We start from the raw sequence: 20,076 nt of genomic DNA, 5'->3' as shown, positions 1-20,076 counted from the left end.
AGGATTGTGTTTTGCTATTATGATAAGTCTTTTTTTAATTAAAATGGAATTTACATTTGATTTACCCTTTTGCTTCCATGCTGTTCATTTACAGAATCACCACACACACACCTTTTTTTTCCCCCCCTTCCCACCAGATTTGTTGGAGACCAAGAAGCTTGGCATGAACTTGCAGAACTTTATATCAATGAACATGAGTAAGTTGCTAATTCCTCAAAAAATCTAGCAGTAAAATGTCTCTTATAAGTTAAAATGCTATTCTGTATCTGAGTTTTGGTAAAAAAGTTACTTTCTACTATATTTTAAGTTTTTAATAAGATTAATTAAACATTTGAGAACTTAGAAACATTTTAAAAATTTAAAAACTTTTTTTTTTTTTAATTTGGGGACTTAGAAGTGGTATGTTTTCACTGAAATTCATTTTCATTCATTGGAATAAGAATTACTAAAAGTTCCTTTAAAAGGGTTATTTAAAATTATCTGTATTTAGAGTTTAAATTGTTCATGTGCACAAAGTGCCTTATCCTGGCAGGTAAGAAGAATTTTTCTTTTAATGGGCATCATAAGATTCTGTTGACTATAAACATTTATTAACATTAGTGCTAAGAGAGAATCTTTTCTGAAAGAGCAGGCATTCTGTTGCCTGGGTATAAAACTGAGCACAATAAAGAATGTTGAACTCGCTTATTGGATATTTAATGGTTTTTGTGAGTTTTTTCTTTCTTTCTTTCTTTCTTTCATTTTTTTTTTTTAATTGCTCTATGACAGGAGGAAATCCCAGTGTGGGAGGATTAGTCCAGAGCTTTAGTGCAAGTTTTCTAATATCACAGCATTAATTTTGACCTCCAGCTTGAGGCATATTTTTCCTTTGCTTAGTTCTTTTGGCCTACGTGGAATTATGTCACATTGTTTGCTTCCTTCCTTTTTAGAAAAATTGTAAAAGTTAGATTCTCTGAGTGATGTGCTATATTCTTATTATCAATGAGCAGCTAAGCCTAGCTCTCATAGACATGAAAATATTTCACATAGGAAATGAAATACATGAAGATTCTTTTCTCTTATTTTTGTCCACATTTAATATGCAAAGTGAACTGGAGAATCAAGACAATTCTGAATTTAAAAAAGCAAAAAAACCCCACAAACCAAAATGGATAATTGTCTCAGTTCTCTAAATCTTGATGCTATTACAAATGTCTGTTTATTCAGTTTTAGCTCACTCCATTCATTTCAGATGTCTTTAGATTGTCTATGGGAAATATGCTTGTATGTATTCATATGTAAACATAATTCCAATAAGATATGTGGATACACCACATACACTGTTTTAATTTTAAATAGATTTTCAATTTTTTTATAATCTTTATATTTAAAATTTTAATTTGTATGCAGCATGATTCAGTGGAAAGAGTCTTCAGTTTGCAGTAAAATATTCTGGGTTCAGATGTTGGCACTGCCACTTCATATCTGTTCTCATACAACTAAATACAATACTCCGAGCTTTACATCTATGATCCTCTGTAGTATTCAGATTTAAGATACAATTGAGTAATAAACATATCTTTTCTCTTAAACTTGTTATTTCTGAATATGTATTAATCATGATTAAGTTTAATTTCTGTAGATTCATGACTGAAGGGTCTTGTGTATTTTTTTATAAAATTCTATTTTTATTATAATCCTTTTTTGACAGCTGCTTTAAGAAATAAAATTATACCTATTAATCTTCAAAGAGGCTATGCAGAAATGAGACAGGTAGAAAGTTCTCTTAGAATTAAACAGGTTAATCTGAAGCCATTTAGCTATAAAGTAGTACAAATTATTATCAGAGAAACAGCTGAAAGTAATTTTTTCCTCCTAAGGAAATGATAATTGTACTCAGCCCACCCTCTTCAAGTGTTAAAAAAAAAAATTATTTTGACTTTGAAACTTTGAAGGTAGTTAAGGTTACAAAATAACCATTCATTTAGTTTTTTTCCCCAAAGTGAAAATTTAGAGGTATTCTGTGATTATGGTTAGATTAAAATATAGTGAAGTGTGACAAATGTATTTTGAGACTATCTGAGAATTAGCACCATTGCATTGATTTGAGTGTAGAAAGTGGTAAAGTGGTGTGTGTGTGGGCATGTGATTTTTTTTTTTTTAATAGTAGATTTAAATGTAAGGTATTTATTTGTTTAATCAGTAAGCAAAAGCATTATACTAAGAGTTACAGATACTAAGAAAAGCAAATAAGACTCCATGCTGTCAAGAGGCTCATATCTTTATGGGGAGACACAAACATAATATTTGGTAGTATAAAAATGGTTGCATTCCTTTTTTTTTTTTTTTTTTTTTTTCCAATAGTATATTCTGAGTTTTTCTCTTCTGTAAATATGCAATACTTTCTTTTGGGATTAAAGTACTGATTTTGATTTCCACTGAAAAAGAGACATAGTTATATGAGTATGACTAAACCAATTAGTCCTGAAATCTTGTCTACTAATATCACTCTTGGGCCTCTTAGGAGAGTGTATAGATATACAATGTTGTCCCACAGCTTCTTTTTTTTTGGTAATATGGTATGATTAAATCCTTTGCATTAGAAAGTGAAAGTCAGAATATTTGGAATCCATTTCTTCATCTGTGAAATGAGAGAGCAGTTACTTTTGCTCTCACTTTTAATATTTCTGTAGCTACCTTCACCACTACTACCAGTCCTTTTTTGGTGGTTTGCAGATGTGGGATCTATTGTTGTTTGTCCATTGTTCTTAAAAAAATCCCATGATATCAGGGATGTGATGCCATGGCATCCAAGTGAATTGGATTTAAGTGAGGAAGGATTGTGCAAGGTCACCAATGTCACTTTCCCCTCCAGAGCCATCTGGGTCCAATGGCCAGTTATAGATCAGGGTGATTGCAGATGGCCTTGGATGAAATGGGAGACTTTGGCCTTTAACAAGTCTGATTGAGACAATGCCCAATTAGTGATTAAGGCTGGGTAAGGAATGAGGCAGAGAATGACTTCTTTTACCCAGGCAAAATCTATATCTGTAAAAGGTTAAAACTCTCAGAAACTCTGAGGGTCTGAGGGCCAAAATAGAAACTCTTCTGAACTAATCAGGGGCACAAATGATGATGAAGGAGGGCTTGGCCTGGAATGTATTGTTGTATAGTCAAAGAGAGCTAGAGTAATTTGAATTGAAATTAGTCTATTCAAGTCCAAGTTGCCCCATAAACCAAAAGATATCTTGCTAGATTTCAGCAATCAAAATTTATATTTTTTGAGCAAAGCACTGGCATAAAAGAATATGGTATGCCTTATGTGAACAGAGGGAAGAGAAGGGAAATAAAAAAAAAAAGAAAAGGAAGGAAAAGAGGCTCAATTGGATAGTTCCTATTGCCCCTCACAGATGTTGTTTATGCTTTGTTTTTGAAGAGCAATGCTTCATGCGGAATCACACTTACAGTTGAAATTTGAGTGGTTCAGACAGTGAGGAAAAGTAATTTATTTATCATTTTTATTCATAGCTATTTGAATGTTTGAAGTGGCATATTCTAATTTCACTTTTTATTGGTATATTGGTAGAATATATCAAAAAAATGTAGTCTCTTCCTTTAGTTATAAAGGAATGGTCTTTTTTCCCATAGTGTCAGATCTTGTAGCACTTACATTTATTAGGATTTTTCTATGAATAGTAAATTTCATATGTGAAATTGAGGATAAAAATATACATTGAGTTACACTATAGTTGCTTAAAAGTAAGAATGCTGTCTCTTGGTGCATTTGTAACAATTCTATCATTTCTCAGACATTTTGTTTCTTCTGCATTAATATAACAGTTCCAGAATTAACTCATTAATTGAACTAGTTTAGTTATGAGAATTTGGAAAATATAAAAAGATAGCTTGATGTGATGGCAGTTTTTGATGAACTAATTTCTGTTCTTGATATTCTTCAGCTATGCAAAAGCAGCTTTTTGTTTGGAGGAACTTATGATGACTAATCCACACAACCACTTATATTGTCAGCAATTTGCTGAAGTAAGTGTTTTTTAATTGTTTAAATAATTGAATTTGCTGAAGGCTTTTTTTTTAAAACTAATAGCTTAATTTTGTTTTTGTTACTATTGCATAATTTGAAAGAATTAAAAGTAAATCTTTTGAAATGATACTTTTGTGATATTAGATGAGGATAAAGTTTTCCTAGATGAAAGTTTTAAATTCATAATTTTTTTTAAAATGGTGACTTTTTCAGTAGGGAGTACTAACCACATTGGGTATTAAATGATATATTTAAATATTTTTCAAAATTAATTAGTACTATTTCTTTTTCTACATTAGTCCACAAGGATTCTAAAAAGAGTTGTAAAGATTTTTTTCTCACAAGTCTGTATTTTTAACAAATTTGTGGGGACAGTGGATTTTATTTGCATGCTGCTATATAGGTAATACATATTTTTTAGTTTGCCTAGCAATTACATTTTGAGGTGATGTTCTAATTCTATCTCTAGATTCAAGAAAAATTTTAAATGAAATGTAATGAAGTTTGGCTAAAGCACTTCAATAATAAAAATAGTTGCAACAAGGTAATTTTATATCATTTTATATGCTGTTTTTTTGAAAAGTTCTGAGTCACAGAAAATTAAATTCAATGCCACAGTTTAATATTTTTGGTTTGCAAAAATGTTATTTAAAGTTATACCTTTTTCTTTGCCTGAAAGGGCTTTTATTTATTTATTTTGTTGGGGCGATTGGAGTTAAGTGACTTGCCCAGGGTCACACATCTAGGAAGTATTAAGTGTCTGAGGCCGCATTTGAACTCAGATCTTCCTGACGTTAGGGCTGGTGCTCTATCCATTGTGCCATCTAGCTGCCCTGGGTCTTTATTTTTTAAAAGCATTCAATAACACAAGAAAAGAGAAAGATCAGATTTCTCATAGAGTTGTGCTTTGCCTTCTTATGCTTCAAATAACATTTGAGATTAAGTTAGATCTAACAACCTTAAGTTGAGTTGCTTTAACATCTTGAATTTGAATATGAAATAACCAACTACTGCAATTAGTAATTCCTATGGTATAATGAAACATGCTATATTTCAGAGTAGTAAAATAAACAGATTTTCACCATCTGCAATTTTAACAGGTTAAATATACACAAGGTGGACTTGAAAATCTCGAACTTTCAAGAAAATATTTTGCACAAGCATTGAAACTGAACAACAGAAACATGAGAGCCCTTTTTGGGCTTTATATGGTGAGTTGAGGTACATGTTAAATGTTATTTTTTAAATGGTGTCATTTAAAATCCATTAACTATTTTTCCAATCACCTCCCATGCCCTTTTCTCACCTAATTACTGATCATATGGTTTTGATCTTTACTTTAGATTAATTTAGTTTAAATATGTATAATAATTTGAAATTATAATTTTAAAATTTAAATAGCAAGATAGTTTTTCATTGTTGATAGTTTTTTACAGTTCTGTAGATTAATATTAGCTAAACTTTAAATTTAAGTTTAAATTAGTTATGTAATTTTGAAGAATATACAAATGTGTGTATACACATCACACACACAAACACACACACACATACTCACTCACTCATACTATCTAAGTCTTATAAAGGAGGAAAAGAAGGCCCAGAGATTTTAAGTGGCTCATTTGTCCCATAGCTTGAAAATGTTGGATTTCAGATTCTAAATTTTTAGGTGTATATAACAATGCAATGTTGTCTTTATAGGAGGAGTTTCCTTTTGTTGTAGAAAAAAATAGAACCCATTGAGCTTTAAAAGAAAAGTAAAAGGCTTAAAAACTTACCTCTCATCAGCTACTTGGTTTCTTCTGAATTTGGTTGATGATAAACATTTGATGAATTTTAAAAGTCATCTTGCTAAACTATATTGAAAAAAAAACATGATTGTTTTGGAAGTCTATGTCTATAGGACATAAAGTCTAATAGGTCTTAACCCAGTTAAAAAGTCTTTGAGATAGGGCTATTGACAAATCATTCAAATGAGATTCTGCCATCCATAGACCAGCCTAGATAAGTTCAGTGAATTTCTGCTCTAATATATTGGCTCCCAGATGATAATGTCTTTTGGGTTTTTTGTTTCTTTTGACTACAGCAAGTCATCTGCTAAAGCACATGAATCACTTCACTAAGCTGTAATGAGGTGGTAATCTCTGTTGCCAGTGAGAATAACATTAGCCACAATTAAAAACAAAATCTTCCTACCCATTTATCACTGTGGAATACAAATTAATTAAATGGAAGATTTAATTAATTATTTTTCTTCACTTAAGTTTATGGTGATTTGCAAGTGCATTCTTTATTGGAAGTAGGAGTTTTTATCCCAGGTCCAGACCTCCAATGGGTCTCCTTTAGAAGAGAACAAAATTACATCTTTATTTTCATTAACCTTTGGCTTCCTGTTTAATTGTATATCTTATTTTATATATTTAAAAATACTATTTTTAGAAGAGTTCCCTAGGGTTCATACTTCCAGAGGGAGTCCATTATCCAAAAATGGTTAAGAATCTCTCATCTAATAAATTTCTCTCTGGTATTTAAGTAATCTGGAAGTAGAGACAATCCAAAAAAGATCCTGTTTCAAGATACCTCTTGAAAATCTAAGAACTATTTGGAGCTCAAAATCTTATAAAAAATGTTGAAGATCCTCTTTACATGTAATTAGAAAATAAAATACTATTAAGATTAAAAAAAAAAGATAATCTGAATACTTTGAATTGTTAACATTATAGTAACTGACATTGCTAATGGCTACTGTTTGTCTTGTTCAGTTCAGTTGATCAAACAATTCTTAATCACTTACAACATGCTAGGCACTATGGTAGGCCTTGCTGATATCAAAACAAAAATGAAAAAGGCCTTGTCTTGAAGGAACTTATTCTATTGAGGGGGAAAATCAAATATTAGAAATAGGTAAATACAAAGTAATTAAAGAAGGAGAAAATGCTAAGAGAAACATCCTTTTGCGAAATAGAACAAGTCAGAGAAAATATTTTGGAAGTATTCTTAAGATAATAGTGTGAGCTTGGTCAGTAATAAAAGTAGCTATCTCAATGTAAAAAACATTGGGAAAATGACCCATGCCTTCAGAGGTTGCTGGGAATACCACTTGACTTACCCTTTTCAATCCATGGTTGTTGGTTCATTTCTGGCTGATCATCACTCTGATGTGGTAAACTTCCAGGCTGCTTTTGATAAAATTCAACTCTTTGGAGGGCCAAGATTCAGAATGGTATTAAATTTAGTAACCATTCATTATGTGGTGTGTGCAAGGCACTATATTAAATGCTGTAAATACAAAGGCCAAAAAAAAAAAAGTGAGAAGGGAAATTCCCTGCCATCAGGGTCATATAGCATGTACACACATAAGTAAAGATGGAAGAACATTGCAGGTATGAGACCCATACAAAACCATGGAGGCAGAACATGAAATGGGGAATTCAGAGAATTTCAAGAAGAATATTTTAACTAGGATATAATTATGTAACATAAAGAAAAATAATATTAATAAGTCTGAAAGATTAGGCTGAAGTCAGTGCAGGAGGAATAGGAAACTTTCAGGATTGTTTTCCTTTTTCCAGAATTTCAGGTCTAATAAGGAGGAAAAACGATGGAGCTAGAAAAGATAGGAGTAAGTTTATGTAATGGAGGATGAGTATGAATCCAATTTCAGTTTCTAGCCACTATAAAAAAGGCTGCCACAAACATTTTTGCACACACAGGCCTCTTTCCTTCTTTAATATCTCATTGGGATATAAGTAACACTGCTGGATCAAAGGTTATGCACAGTTTGATGAATATGAATTCATATTCCCTGCAAAATTCTTTAAAAATAGTAATAGAGGTACTAAGGGTATTTAGCAGTGGTGAAAATGAGCTGAAACTGATAAGGAAAGCTAAAGGCAACAAAAATTGATTTTAAATATATATATTGAGGATCTTCAAGAACAGGTCATTCCTAGCTAACCTTCTTTCCCTTTTTTTTCTTAGCAATAGTTTCGAATCAAATACATTAGGTGAATGATTTAGATAAAGTGTGTGTCTACATTTTTAGTAAATTTTCTTAATATAACATGGAATAATACTCTTGTGGAGAAGATAAAGAAATATGGACATATAAGCAGATGAAATCAAAGCTTGTTCAATGAATAAATTCAAAGAGTAGTTGTTAATGATTTAATTTCAGCATGGTGGGAAGTCTCTTGGGGAGTACCCCACAGGTTTGTCTTTGGCTCTGTACTCTTGATTTGGTTAAAAAATGTGAATGATACTCTCATCAAATTTGCACATAGCAAAAACATTGGTTGACACAATCCAGATATTAGGATAGAGCTTTGAACTGAGTCTAATAATATGGAATTCAGTAGGGATAAACATAATGTTTTAAACTTTGGCTTGAAAAAAATCAATTTTTAACATTAGAATCGGCAAAACTTAATTTGGAAATTATGGCAGGGAGTAATTAGAGTACAAGGAATCAGTATAGTAAGGTAACTAGAAAAATTAAATTATCTTGGACTTCAGTGCTAGAGATATAGCTTCCAAGACCAAGGAGATAATAGTCTTACTATATTCCTCATTTTTGTCAGGACATCTCTGTATCTTTATACAGAGATCCTATTTAGTTCTGTATCGTAGAGTTTCAGAATGTCATTCATGAACTGGATGAAATTCAATGGACTACAATCAGGGCAGTGAAAGACCTGGAATCTATGAATCAATATTGGTTGAAGTAACCGGAGAATATTTGTCCAGGAGAAGACATAAGGAGGCAGTCAAGTAAAACATAATAGAAAGTTATCTTCATATATTTCAAGAGCTTTCTAGGGCGAGAACATGCTCTATCAATTTTTAATTGATAAATGTTTTGGAGAGTTAATCAAGTAAAATTATCCAGAAGGCTTAATGGATTACTTCTGGAGGTATGATGTCTCCCTCATTAGATGCTTTAAAGCAGAGGATGGTTGACCACTTTTCTGATATGTTGTGGTAATATATATATTTTTTTTAATTGGTTAAACTAGATGACCACTGAGCTCCCTTTCAAATCTGAAATTTGGTGATTCTGCATTTGCATTTTATCTTATAGGCAATAGAGAGCCTCTGAAGATTCTTTTAACAGTTGAATGAAATTAAATATGCCTCAGAAATATTGACGGTTGCATGGAGGATTAATTGTAAAAGGGAGAAAATTGTGGGAAAGAGAATAATTAGGCTCTTTCATTAGTTTAGGTGAGAGGTGGCCCTGTGAATGGAGGGAACATTACAGATGTAAGCAATATTATGAAGTTAGGATTAACAAAAACTTAGTTCCTGAATGTAGAGATTGAGGAACAGAGCCATGTTGAAAAAGAGTTGGATAATTTTGAAGTTGCTTTAAAAATCTTATTATTAAAAGCTCCAAGATACTTATTCTGGATAGGGGAAAAATATAGAATGGAGTTGGGGAGGAAAAAGGATATAACTTCTATACCAACAAAAAATAAATATATAATAATTCCAACTATTATGCACAATGAAACATAGTAAGAGAATTGTAGAAGTGAGATAGGATTGAGGAAAGTGAAATAAATCTACTCAAGGAGAATAGGTAAAGGCCTTATGGGAGAGAGTTGTGTTCAAGCAGAGACTTTGAGATTATTTGGTATTTCAGAAGGCAAACAAAAAGAATCACTTGAATTCTCAGAGACTAGTTAATCTTTGAAGTCTCTCTTTACTTTAAGATTCTGAAACTAATGTATAGGGTAAATGTAAACCTTGAAAAAAGACAGTAATATATTTTACCAGAAAAAGAGATTATCTTAGTAATGATTGTACTATATCTATACTCTATATATAGTATAGATATAGTAGAATCAACTGATTTCTCTATAGATAGGATGATAAGAATTGATAAAAGGTTTTGATATTAATTGGAATTTCTTATAATAGATAATGAAGGATGCCCTCAAAAGCTTTAAGGAAATATCTAAGTGGCAAATAATAGATGATAATTGTTATGAGAATAACAAATACTTAGAAATAACTGTTATTTCTGATCTGAAAAAATAAAAGAGATTTATTCCAGGTGTAAAAAATAACTAGTGGTTTTTACCAAAAAAAAGGTTATAGGAAATACATATTTAAGAATAAGGTAGATTTCTGATCCCATGGGTGTAAATACAGGTGCCAGTTACACCAATTTTCTTATAGAATTCTTGTCAGTGCCTTTCTGTAATATAATTTATATATTCACTCAATTTGCTGAGGGTCTTCTAGTTATTTATGTGACTATTTTAAATAGCTCTATTTCCTCTTCTTATTTATTTCTATGCTATATTTAAAATTACATTTTCACTTTTATACTTATTAGACTTCATATGAAGTTCACAACATTTTAAATATTAACTATATCTACTGTCTAATATAATATGTTATAAGATCATAGTGGATTTTTTAGTTGTATTGATATAATTATATTCCAATCATGACTGTGTTTTTCATTATTTTCTTGGCTAGAAAAAGGAATGTAAATTTGACTTCTTTTCTTTTCTGTTTATAGTCTGCAAGTCATATTGCTTCAAATCCAAAAGCAAGTGCAAAAATGAAAAAGGATAATATGAAATATGCTGGTTGGGCAGCTAGTCAAATAAACAGAGCATATCAGGTTAGTATATGAAATGTAATTTTACATTATCAATGTTTCATTAATATATTTCTTTAAGTTCAAGATATATAAACTATACAATGAATAGGTTTGCTTTTCAAAATCATTTGTAGTAGAGACTGCTTTTAGAAGAGTGACTTTTAATACATATAAAATTTGTAACATTTGTATTCTTATACCTGTTATATAAATGTTTAATTTAATTAAAGTAACAGAAATCACCAAATGCTTACCTTTTGGAGTGATTATTTGTAATAGATAAACTTCAGATTAGCATGTTAGACATCACCAGTTAGAAGTTTAATCAGAAATTGAGAGAAACTTTGTCTGAAATTATGATTTGAATTACTAAAACAATTTGATTTGATTTAAAAATAACTTCAGTACTGTATTTCAATGTATATGTACAGAATTTAAAATACCAAGAATAGAAAACTATCATAAAGCTAAGAAAGTAGATTCTGGGCTCTCTATTTAAAAATTTTTGAAAATGGTCTATACCCACAAGTAGCTTATATTTTAGTGTGGATAAACAAGACAAAACTAGCTAATTCCATACAAAGTATAAAGTTATTAATTTGCTTAGTAGTGGAGGAATATCAGCTAGAGAAGAATGAAGAGTTCTGTTCTAAATAGTCTGCTACTCCTAGTGAATTCCCTATATCTAACAATGTAGAACATTTTCATTTTTGACTTTGTATCCCTAGTACTGAATAAATCCCCTAATTACTGAATAATGAATGATGAAAGGATTTACTTTTATTCTGCTTCATACCAATTAGTAAAGTAGGTACCTGTATTCCAACACATTATCCCAGGGCTCCGGCAACCTCCAGGCTATGACTACCCCCTCCTCTTGGACTAGAGAAATTCCTTGTTGTGTAACTTTAGTGAAGAGTGGTATTTGAGCTAATTTTTCAATATGATAAGGGATTTCAAGAAGAGATGGAGAGGTTGAACATTCCAGGATTAGGCAGTGGACACTTAGTGTGGCACTCCTATTCAGTCATAGAGACAGAAAATTGATTGTCATGTACAGGAGCAAAAAGTAAGTAAATTTGACTAGAATACAAAGTGAATTGGGGAGAGTAAGTGAAATTAATCTAGAAATATTACTCATAGTGAGTTGAAAAGGGATGAAAGTGAACAGTGTTGTAGAATTAAAATTGATAAGGCTTTTGTCACTAATTGGATATGGAGAAAGGGAGTAAGAGAAAAGACAAGCAGATACCTCTAAGATTATAAAGGAAGCATTTCCTTAATAGAAATAAAGACATTAGAAAGAGATGGGTTTCAGGAGGAAAAGGATGAATTTCATTCTAGACATATAAAGTTCAAAATGACTATGGAAGAATTAGGTGGAGATGTCCAGCAGATAATTGATAAAACATTACCTGACTCAAGAGAGACGAGTAGGAAGATATATTGATTTATGTGTTCTAAGAAATATGAGTCAGTAGAAGCTAGTGAGATCAAAGAAAGTTTAGATAAAGAAATAAAAGGTCAAGAACAGAGTCCTAAGGTACATCAATGCATATGGGGTCAAAATGTATGATGATCCAATAAAGTAGTTAGAAAGAGTAAACAACGGGTAGAAGAAGAAAGAATGTTAATAAAGGAAAGAAAGGTATCCAGGAGATAGAGGTTGGTCAAAAATGTTAAGTACTTCAGAGCAGTCAAGAAGACAAGAATTGGAAAAAAAAAAGTCTTTTGGTTTAATAGTGAGATCATTTGTAACCTTAGAGTGAACAATTTTAATTAGGTGGATGTGGTCAGAAGACAGGTATCAAAAGGTTGAGAAGTGAGTGGAAGGGAAGAAAGTAGAGGCTTTTCTATGAGTTTGGGTCTAAAGGGGGAAAGATATACGATAGTGGCATGAAAGGATAGTAGTATCAGTTAAAGGTTTTAAAGAATGGGAAAAGTTTGGGCATATTTGTAGATGGAGGAGGAAGTGAGTGACTAAAGAGATACTGAATATTTGCAAATAAGGATGATTGGGAGAGAAAATTATAATTGCTGATGTGAGAGAATAGGTTCAAAGCCATAAGTATACTGGTTGGCATCAACAAGAAGTCACATTTTCCTCAGTGACTGGGACAATATAGGGAATAGTGGTATTTCCTCCCACTTGGACTAAATTGACAAATAGTCAAAATTAACAGTGTTAGACAGAAAAGAAAATGGGTATTGCCAATTCATCTGAGCATCATTAACATATTGTAGTAGTGATAGGAAAGGAAGTACTCAAAGGAAGGTTTTTGACTGAGCATTTGTCTGCAATATTGCCTAAAATTTTCCTGATTAAAGATTCTTTTGAATTGACTCTAAACTCTTGGGAGTATTGAATATTATGAGGCACAGGCAAAGTTTTGTATGAATTAATTTAATCTTTCATTTTCCTACATCTGACTGATATATACTGGGGGAGAGCTTTGAGAAGGATGACCAGAGAATAATAATTCAAATTATTAGGAAAGAGTAAAAACAAAAGGCTGAAGATAGCACATAGTTAGTAGAAGAATATTAAATACTTCCCATTTTAGATATTGTACAAGGCACTAGGGGTACAAAAAAGAAAAAAGTCCCTCTGAAGAGTTTATATGGGATCAATCAATATATATAATATTCTACAAAGTAAAATTAAGGAGAAATGAAACACAACTGAGATCCGGAAGCTTTAGTACTGCTCTTTTTTTTTTTTTTTTTTTTTTTTTTTTTTTTGGTCTGTAAATTTTCTAAGAGGCAAAAGGTGAGGAGAGAATACATTGTTAGGTATAGGGAATTCACTAGGAGTAGCAGACTATTTAGACCAGAACAGAGTACATTATTGTCGGGTAGAATGTAAAATGAAGTTAAAGTAGAAGGGTTGGTGGTTCTGGCTAACTTTAATGAAGAATACTGTAGCTGTTACTAAGTTAGAGATTCTAGATATGATTCCAATTTATATAAATTTTTGATCACTATTAAGTATTCAAGTATTCAAAAGTATAATGTAAACTAATTACTTTCATTGTTGGATTGTGTGTAGCTTTAAATTTAGTAGTAGAAACTCATAATTGAGAATTCTATGGAAAGAATATAGCAAAAATTAGTAAAGAATCATTATTTAATTTTTCACTTTTGAGGAGAAGAGAAAAAGATGGGAAGGAAGCTTATTATGTTCAAGGACATATATAGTACAAAATGATTGCCAGGTTCATTTCAAAATAGTCTTAAAAGTCAGAAGACTTGGACATGAAATCTGATCTGATACTAATTGTATGATTCTGTGCATATTAATCGTTAATAAACTTTAAAATGAATGTTTGTAATACAGTAGTTTCCAATAGGCTTGTGAAGAAATTGTTCTGTTATAAACTTGGAAGGCTATATAAACACAAAATACATTAATGTAATTCTTTATATAAGAATTAGATAAGAAGGTCTATATAAAATATATATTTTAATACATGTGAGAGCTGCTACATTGTGTGAAAAATAGTTGTTTTCTTCAGTAGATTGTGTGTCCTGCTAGTTACATTAATACTATCAATCTATTAAATGTTTTTTATTATAGTGTAAAGTTAAAATTTTATTCCATCATAGGTCCCAAATCAACACAAATTTTGAATTATCATATAATTAATATTTTACTGTTTTGCATATCAGTAAAATCATAGGTTTGATCTATATGTATGTATAGATGTTTTCAGATAAAAATGATATACATAAGTATGTATATGTGCTTATGTTTTTATGTTTCTTGTGGGGTTTTTTGTTTGTTTTTGGGTGAGACAATTGGGATTAAGTGACTTGCCCAGGGTTATACAGTTAGCAAGTGTTAAGTGTCTGAGGTCAAATTTGAACTCGGGTCTTCCTGAGCTGGTGCTCTATCCACTATCCCACCTCGCTGCCCTGTTTTTATGTTTTCTTATCAGAAATTTTTCTCTGATCAACAAAGAGGAAAATTTTAGATAAAATGTGATGAACTCATTTTTCATCATGATAATAGTGTTTACATAGCTTTTTAATATTTGAAGGTTTTTTTAATTGCACTTAATTTTATGATCAATAGCACTCAATTAGGAATTATCCTCATTTCACAGATAATTAAAAATTTGCAGTTATTATATCATTTCTATGATTTATGATTACCATAGAAAATAATTTTTAATCATCAGTGTAATAGCTAATAACTATATTCTTCAGTAGACTGATCTCTTGAGTTGTAAGCATAAGAATAAAGTAAAACTTTTTAATGAGCTATTTCTGAGTACTTATAAATTACAAAATAAATTCTTAAAGCACTGCTTCCTTTCTTTTTCACTTAATAATGAAAGAGAATATGGCTACTTCTTGTTCTTGTTTTTCATAATTGGTTTAGCATGTTCAGTGGCTGAGGTATTTTCAGCACTGGCAGGCAAATTTGATTAATGCTCACAAAAAACATTTAATGTGATCCTACTTGCAGTAATTTTCCAGATAAATGCTTCTTTGGTACACTGTTAAATTCTTCAATGTTGGCCATCCATATGTTATTTATGATTTCAGAGGTGATTCTGTTACAAAACCATTTGGGAAATAGAAGATCAAATCATGATTTTGGGGAAAATAGTATTCCGGCTTAATCAGTTAAATTGCCATCTAATTTTGGAATAGACAAAATAATTGCTTGTCATGCAAAAGGTAAAATGATAGATTTATTGTGAAACGTCCTCTTATTTGTTTTGACACAAAGAGGTTTTATTCCCCTAAATTGTGTTGGATGTTTGTAATGTTGATACTAAGTCTTCATTGTATTTTTTATTAAATTATAAAGAAATAATCACAACTTAATATAACTAATATTTTGATTCAGAACTTAGATAAAATGCTTTAGCATGAATTATAAGTCTTACTGATACATTAGATTGCATTCTTACATCAGAAGGTTTTTATTTTTGAGGAGAGATTATTTAGCATAAGTTTTTCCAAGTAGAATATCCTGTGTTTTCTCTTCATCAAACCTTTTTCTCAAGGAATTGGACTTGCAGTATCTGATTAGAATGTTCTTATTTACTTGAAGAGTAGAATAAAAGGCTTTCTGTTCTCCCTAAATCTCTATAAGTTAATCAACAAACTAATGGAAACAGTAAGTAGTTTCTTATTTACTTCAGAACTTTTTATTTTAACATTGTGAAAACAAAAATTTAAATGCCGTTTTCTCTCTGCTTTGTATTATAAAACATTTTAAAACATATTTGATGCCCAGGTTCCTATTTACCATGAGATGTTTTCCTTCCCTTGGTGTTATTTCCAAAGCTTCCTCTCATCCTCTTTTCCCCCATATCAAATGATATTTAACAACTGACAGCTAATGATTTAGGAAGGTAGGGGAATCCTAAAGTTAAACTGTATCCTGAGAGGTCATAGACAGGTTAAGGTTACTAGCTTCTAAAACTGTTGGATCTGTGACATTACCTGTGCTTCATCACATAATCTTTCTTAACAGGTTATGAGAAGTCTGCTAAATTACATTAATTACTAGAGAAAAGGAACACTTCATAAATCAAGTACTAAATATTTAAGACAGCATTGGTGTTTGAAGAAAAAGTATTCACTTGAAAATTTATTGAGTGTTTAGATGGTAACATTTAGTTACAGAATAGATTGTGTTTTTAATAGCAAATTTCAGTCAATATTTTCAACAGAAGGAAAACATTTAGTGCAGGTATACTAAAATTCAGTTCCTTTTTCTTGAAAGAAAGCACCAACCTAGCTAATAAATCTGTGCTAAATCAGGTTGATGAGTGATGGGAATTGTCAGTTCAGTTAGAAAACTCATTTTGAAATCAGCATGGGGTAGTCAGTAGCACACCCCCACTCCACCTTGGTTACAATAATTGTATTGAATATGTTGTGTTTATAAATATACAAAGATATTATTTGATGATATATATATATATTTTTAATTTTAGTAAATTATAGTTAAATAAGCTGAAATGTATCCTTTGCATGGTCATAATTACATGAGTGGGCATTTCATTACATATTTTCATTGGAAAATCCTGACCTACTTTTGTGCAGAAATATAGTGTCATTTTATTTTTTTATGGTACAAGCATCATAAAGCAAATGTGTATTTTTTGAAAAAACAAAGAATTTATTACATGTTATTTGTTATGGTAATAATTACTTGAATTTATTAGACTGCTTTGCTTATTTCCGTACGTTTTTGTAGAGTAAAAAGAAATATACTTTAGACTAAATGTGGTAGGAGGTAATTACTATTCATACTGAAATAGAAATTCAAATTCATCTTCAGAATTTTTCACGGCTATAGTTAATTATTTTAAAAAGCAAGTCTGATAAAAAGCTAGCCAAAGGTTCAATGAAATCTTATTTTACACGATTAATTATTAACAACCCTTATTAAAACTTTAAGTCTCACATATGTTTTGTATTGAAAGTCATAATAAGCATTTTTATAATCATGTTGCTAAAAGTATCTGCTGTTACCACTCAATCAGCAAACATATATTAAATGCCTATTGTGTGCAAGATACTATGAGATATAAAGATCAAAGTGAAATCTCTGCCCCAAAGGAGTTTGAAATATATTAGAGATCAAAATATTAGAATATATAAAGTAGGGGGAAAAATTAAAGGGAAATTCACTACCAGGTAGGGAGAGCAGGAGGATCTTATGCTGAAAATGATGTTTGAGTAAAAAATTAAAGAAAACTAAGCATTCTTATTAATAAGTAAGGAAAGAGTATATTCTTTTTTTTTCCCAATTAAATATTCATCTATTTATTTATTTTTATGTAGCTTTTTATTGACAACATATGCATGGGTAATTTTTCAACATTATCCCTTGTAATTACTTCTGTTCCAACTTTTCCTTTTCCTCCCTCCACCCCCTCCCCTAGATGGCAGGCAGTCTCATACATGTTAAACATGTTAAAGTATATCTTAAATACAATACATGTGTACACATCTGTACAGTTCTCTTGTTGCACGAGAAAAATCAGATTCAGAAGATAAAAAAAATCTGGGAAGAAAAACAAAAATGCAAATAGTCCACATGCATATTCCAGTGTTCTTTCTCTGAGTATAGCTGGTTCTGTCCATCGTTGATCAGTTGGAACTGAATTGGATCTTCTCATTGTTGAAGATATCCACTTCCATCAGCATACATCCTCATACAGTATTGTTGTTGAAGTATATGATGATCTCCTAGTTCTACTCATTTCATTTAGCATCAGTTCATGTAAGTTTCTCCAAGCTTTTCTGCATTCATCCTGCTGGTCATTTCTTACAGAACAATAATATTCCATAACATTCAAAAACCACAATTTACCCAACCATTCTCCGATTGATGGACATCCATTCATTTTCCAGTTTCTAGCCACTACAAAAAGAGCTGCCACAAACATTTTGGCACATACAGGTCCCTTTCCCATCTTTAGTATTTCTTTGGGATATAAGCCCAGTAGTAGCACTGCTGGATCAAAGGGTATGCACAGTTTGATAACTTTTTTGAGCATAATTCCAAGTTGTTCTCCAGAATGGTTGGATCTGTTCATACCTCTACCAACAATGAATCGATGTCCCAGTTCTCCCACATCTCCTCCAACAGTCGTCATTGTCTTTTTCTGTCATCTTAGCCAGTCTGACAGGTGTGTAGTAGTAGAGAGAGTATATTCTTGGCTAATGGGATTGCATGCAAAGGCATGGAGATAGGAGATATGGAGTGTTGAGGAGCAGTAAAAAAGTTGGCCAGTATAATTAGAATGACTGACTAGTCTGAATTATAGTTAGGTAAAACTGGGCTAGGAAGTCAGAATGGAGTTCAAACACAGCCTTAAACACTTACTGAATTTGTGACCATGGGTATCTCACTTGACCTCTGTTTGCCTCAGTTTCCTCAATTGTAAAATGGGGATAAAAATAGCACTTCTTAGGGTTGTTGTGAGTATCAAATGTGTTAATATAATATTAAAATAGCACACTATCTTGCTTTAATAGATTCTACATAAATATTTCTTCCCTTTTCTCCTCCTCTTAGAAGAATAATGTTCAGTTAGAGTGAGGAGGTGAATTGGACCCAAATTTCAAAGATGTCAAAAAGAAATTGTATTTGATCCTTGAGGTAATAAATGGCCATTGCAAATCGAGTTAAGAGAATGACATGATCAGAATTGGGATTTAGGAAAAAGTCACTTTGACTGCTAAATAGGAAGATCAATTGGATTGAGGAAAGGCCTGAGACACGAAGACCAGTTTGGAGAATGTTAAGAATATATTATTTCAAGGAAGAGTTAGGGTTTGAACCAGGATGATGTCTGTGTAAATGGAAAGAAAGGAATATATTGGAAAGAATGAAAGAGAGGAACAAAATCTGGCAACTGATTAAATATATAATATAGAATGAGAGAATAATGAGAATGACAGTGAAACCTCGTGGATGATGGGAGAAATAAGAGAAGAAAGAGAATATTTGGAAGAGAAGAACTGGAAGAGAATTGAAGTGTGAAGTGTGGGGGGGTTTATTTTTATTTCTTCTATCTTTAGTTTAAGATGTATGCAATATATCTAGTTAAAAACTCTAAGAGATATTGATATAGGGTTAGAGCTGAGAGGGAAAAGCTGGTGATAATTGAACTCAGTAGATCAATATGATCTTTCTTTTTAAAAAGTGACATATACATTGTCATTTATATAATACATTGTGTGCCATGAGGTAAAGATTATAAATGCGTTTAATTGAATTTTCTTTTTAGTTTGCAGGACGAAGTAAGAAGGAAACGAAATACTCTCTTAAGGCAGTAGAAGACATGTTGGAAACACTGCAGATCACTCAGTCTTAAGGTTTTAAAAACTCACATTAATTTTATAATTCCACAATCAATCTTATTGGTCTGTGAGTTATGTTCCCACTGCTATTTATACCAAGTAACAATAAAACATTTGTATAAAATAAAAAATGCTTTTTGCTGCTAAGCAGGATGATAGAGAAAGCTAACTGAAGTTTCTAAGGAAGAGAAATCGAAGAAGACTCCATTAATTATGTGTCATTTGTTAAATCGTCTCTGTATAATAACTGCTTTTAAGCCATATCTGATGTAGAAAATAAACATATTAAATGAAACTAAGATGATTTCTTAAACTTGTGTGTAAAAATAGAATTCTTTCTCATTGATATTTGTTGAGTAAAATTACCACAAATTGAGTCAAGAAATACATTTAAAGAAATTAACATTTCTACTTATCAGCTGATGATGGGGATTTACCAGTGTGAGTATTGAACATAAATGTATTTCTTAATTGCTTCTGGTATGCAAAGCAATAAAGCAATGTTGTAGATGTATTTGACAGAAAGGGATACGAAGTTTGTTGAAACATATTACCTATGCAGAAATAACTATAATATAATAATAATAAATATATACTATAATAA

At 31.2% G+C, this 20,076-nt stretch overlaps 1 protein-coding gene across 2 annotated transcripts in view; it reads left to right on the top strand.

The window, feature by feature from the left end:
* EMC2 (ER membrane protein complex subunit 2) overlaps nt 1–19,767 on the top strand; it is a 67,737-nt gene extending 47,970 nt beyond the window's left edge. For both annotated transcript variants that reach the window (XM_074267037.1, XM_074267047.1), the window contains 5 exons: nt 138–197; nt 3,939–4,020; nt 5,122–5,232; nt 10,551–10,655; nt 19,400–19,767. In XM_074267037.1, coding sequence (XP_074123138.1) covers nt 138–197; nt 3,939–4,020; nt 5,122–5,232; nt 10,551–10,655; nt 19,400–19,486 — 445 coding nt within the window. In that variant the 3' untranslated portion in view covers nt 19,487–19,767. The remainder of the gene's footprint in view (nt 1–137; nt 198–3,938; nt 4,021–5,121; nt 5,233–10,550; nt 10,656–19,399) is intronic.
* The last annotated feature ends 309 nt before the right edge of the window (nt 19,768–20,076 follow it).

The sequence above is a fragment of the Sminthopsis crassicaudata genome, chromosome 1 (assembly GCF_048593235.1).
Source record: "Sminthopsis crassicaudata isolate SCR6 chromosome 1, ASM4859323v1, whole genome shotgun sequence".
NCBI classification, from domain to species: Eukaryota; Metazoa; Chordata; class Mammalia; order Dasyuromorphia; family Dasyuridae; genus Sminthopsis; species Sminthopsis crassicaudata.
Note: the sequence above shows the minus strand (reverse complement) of the source record. Positions and strands in the feature narration are given on the sequence as shown.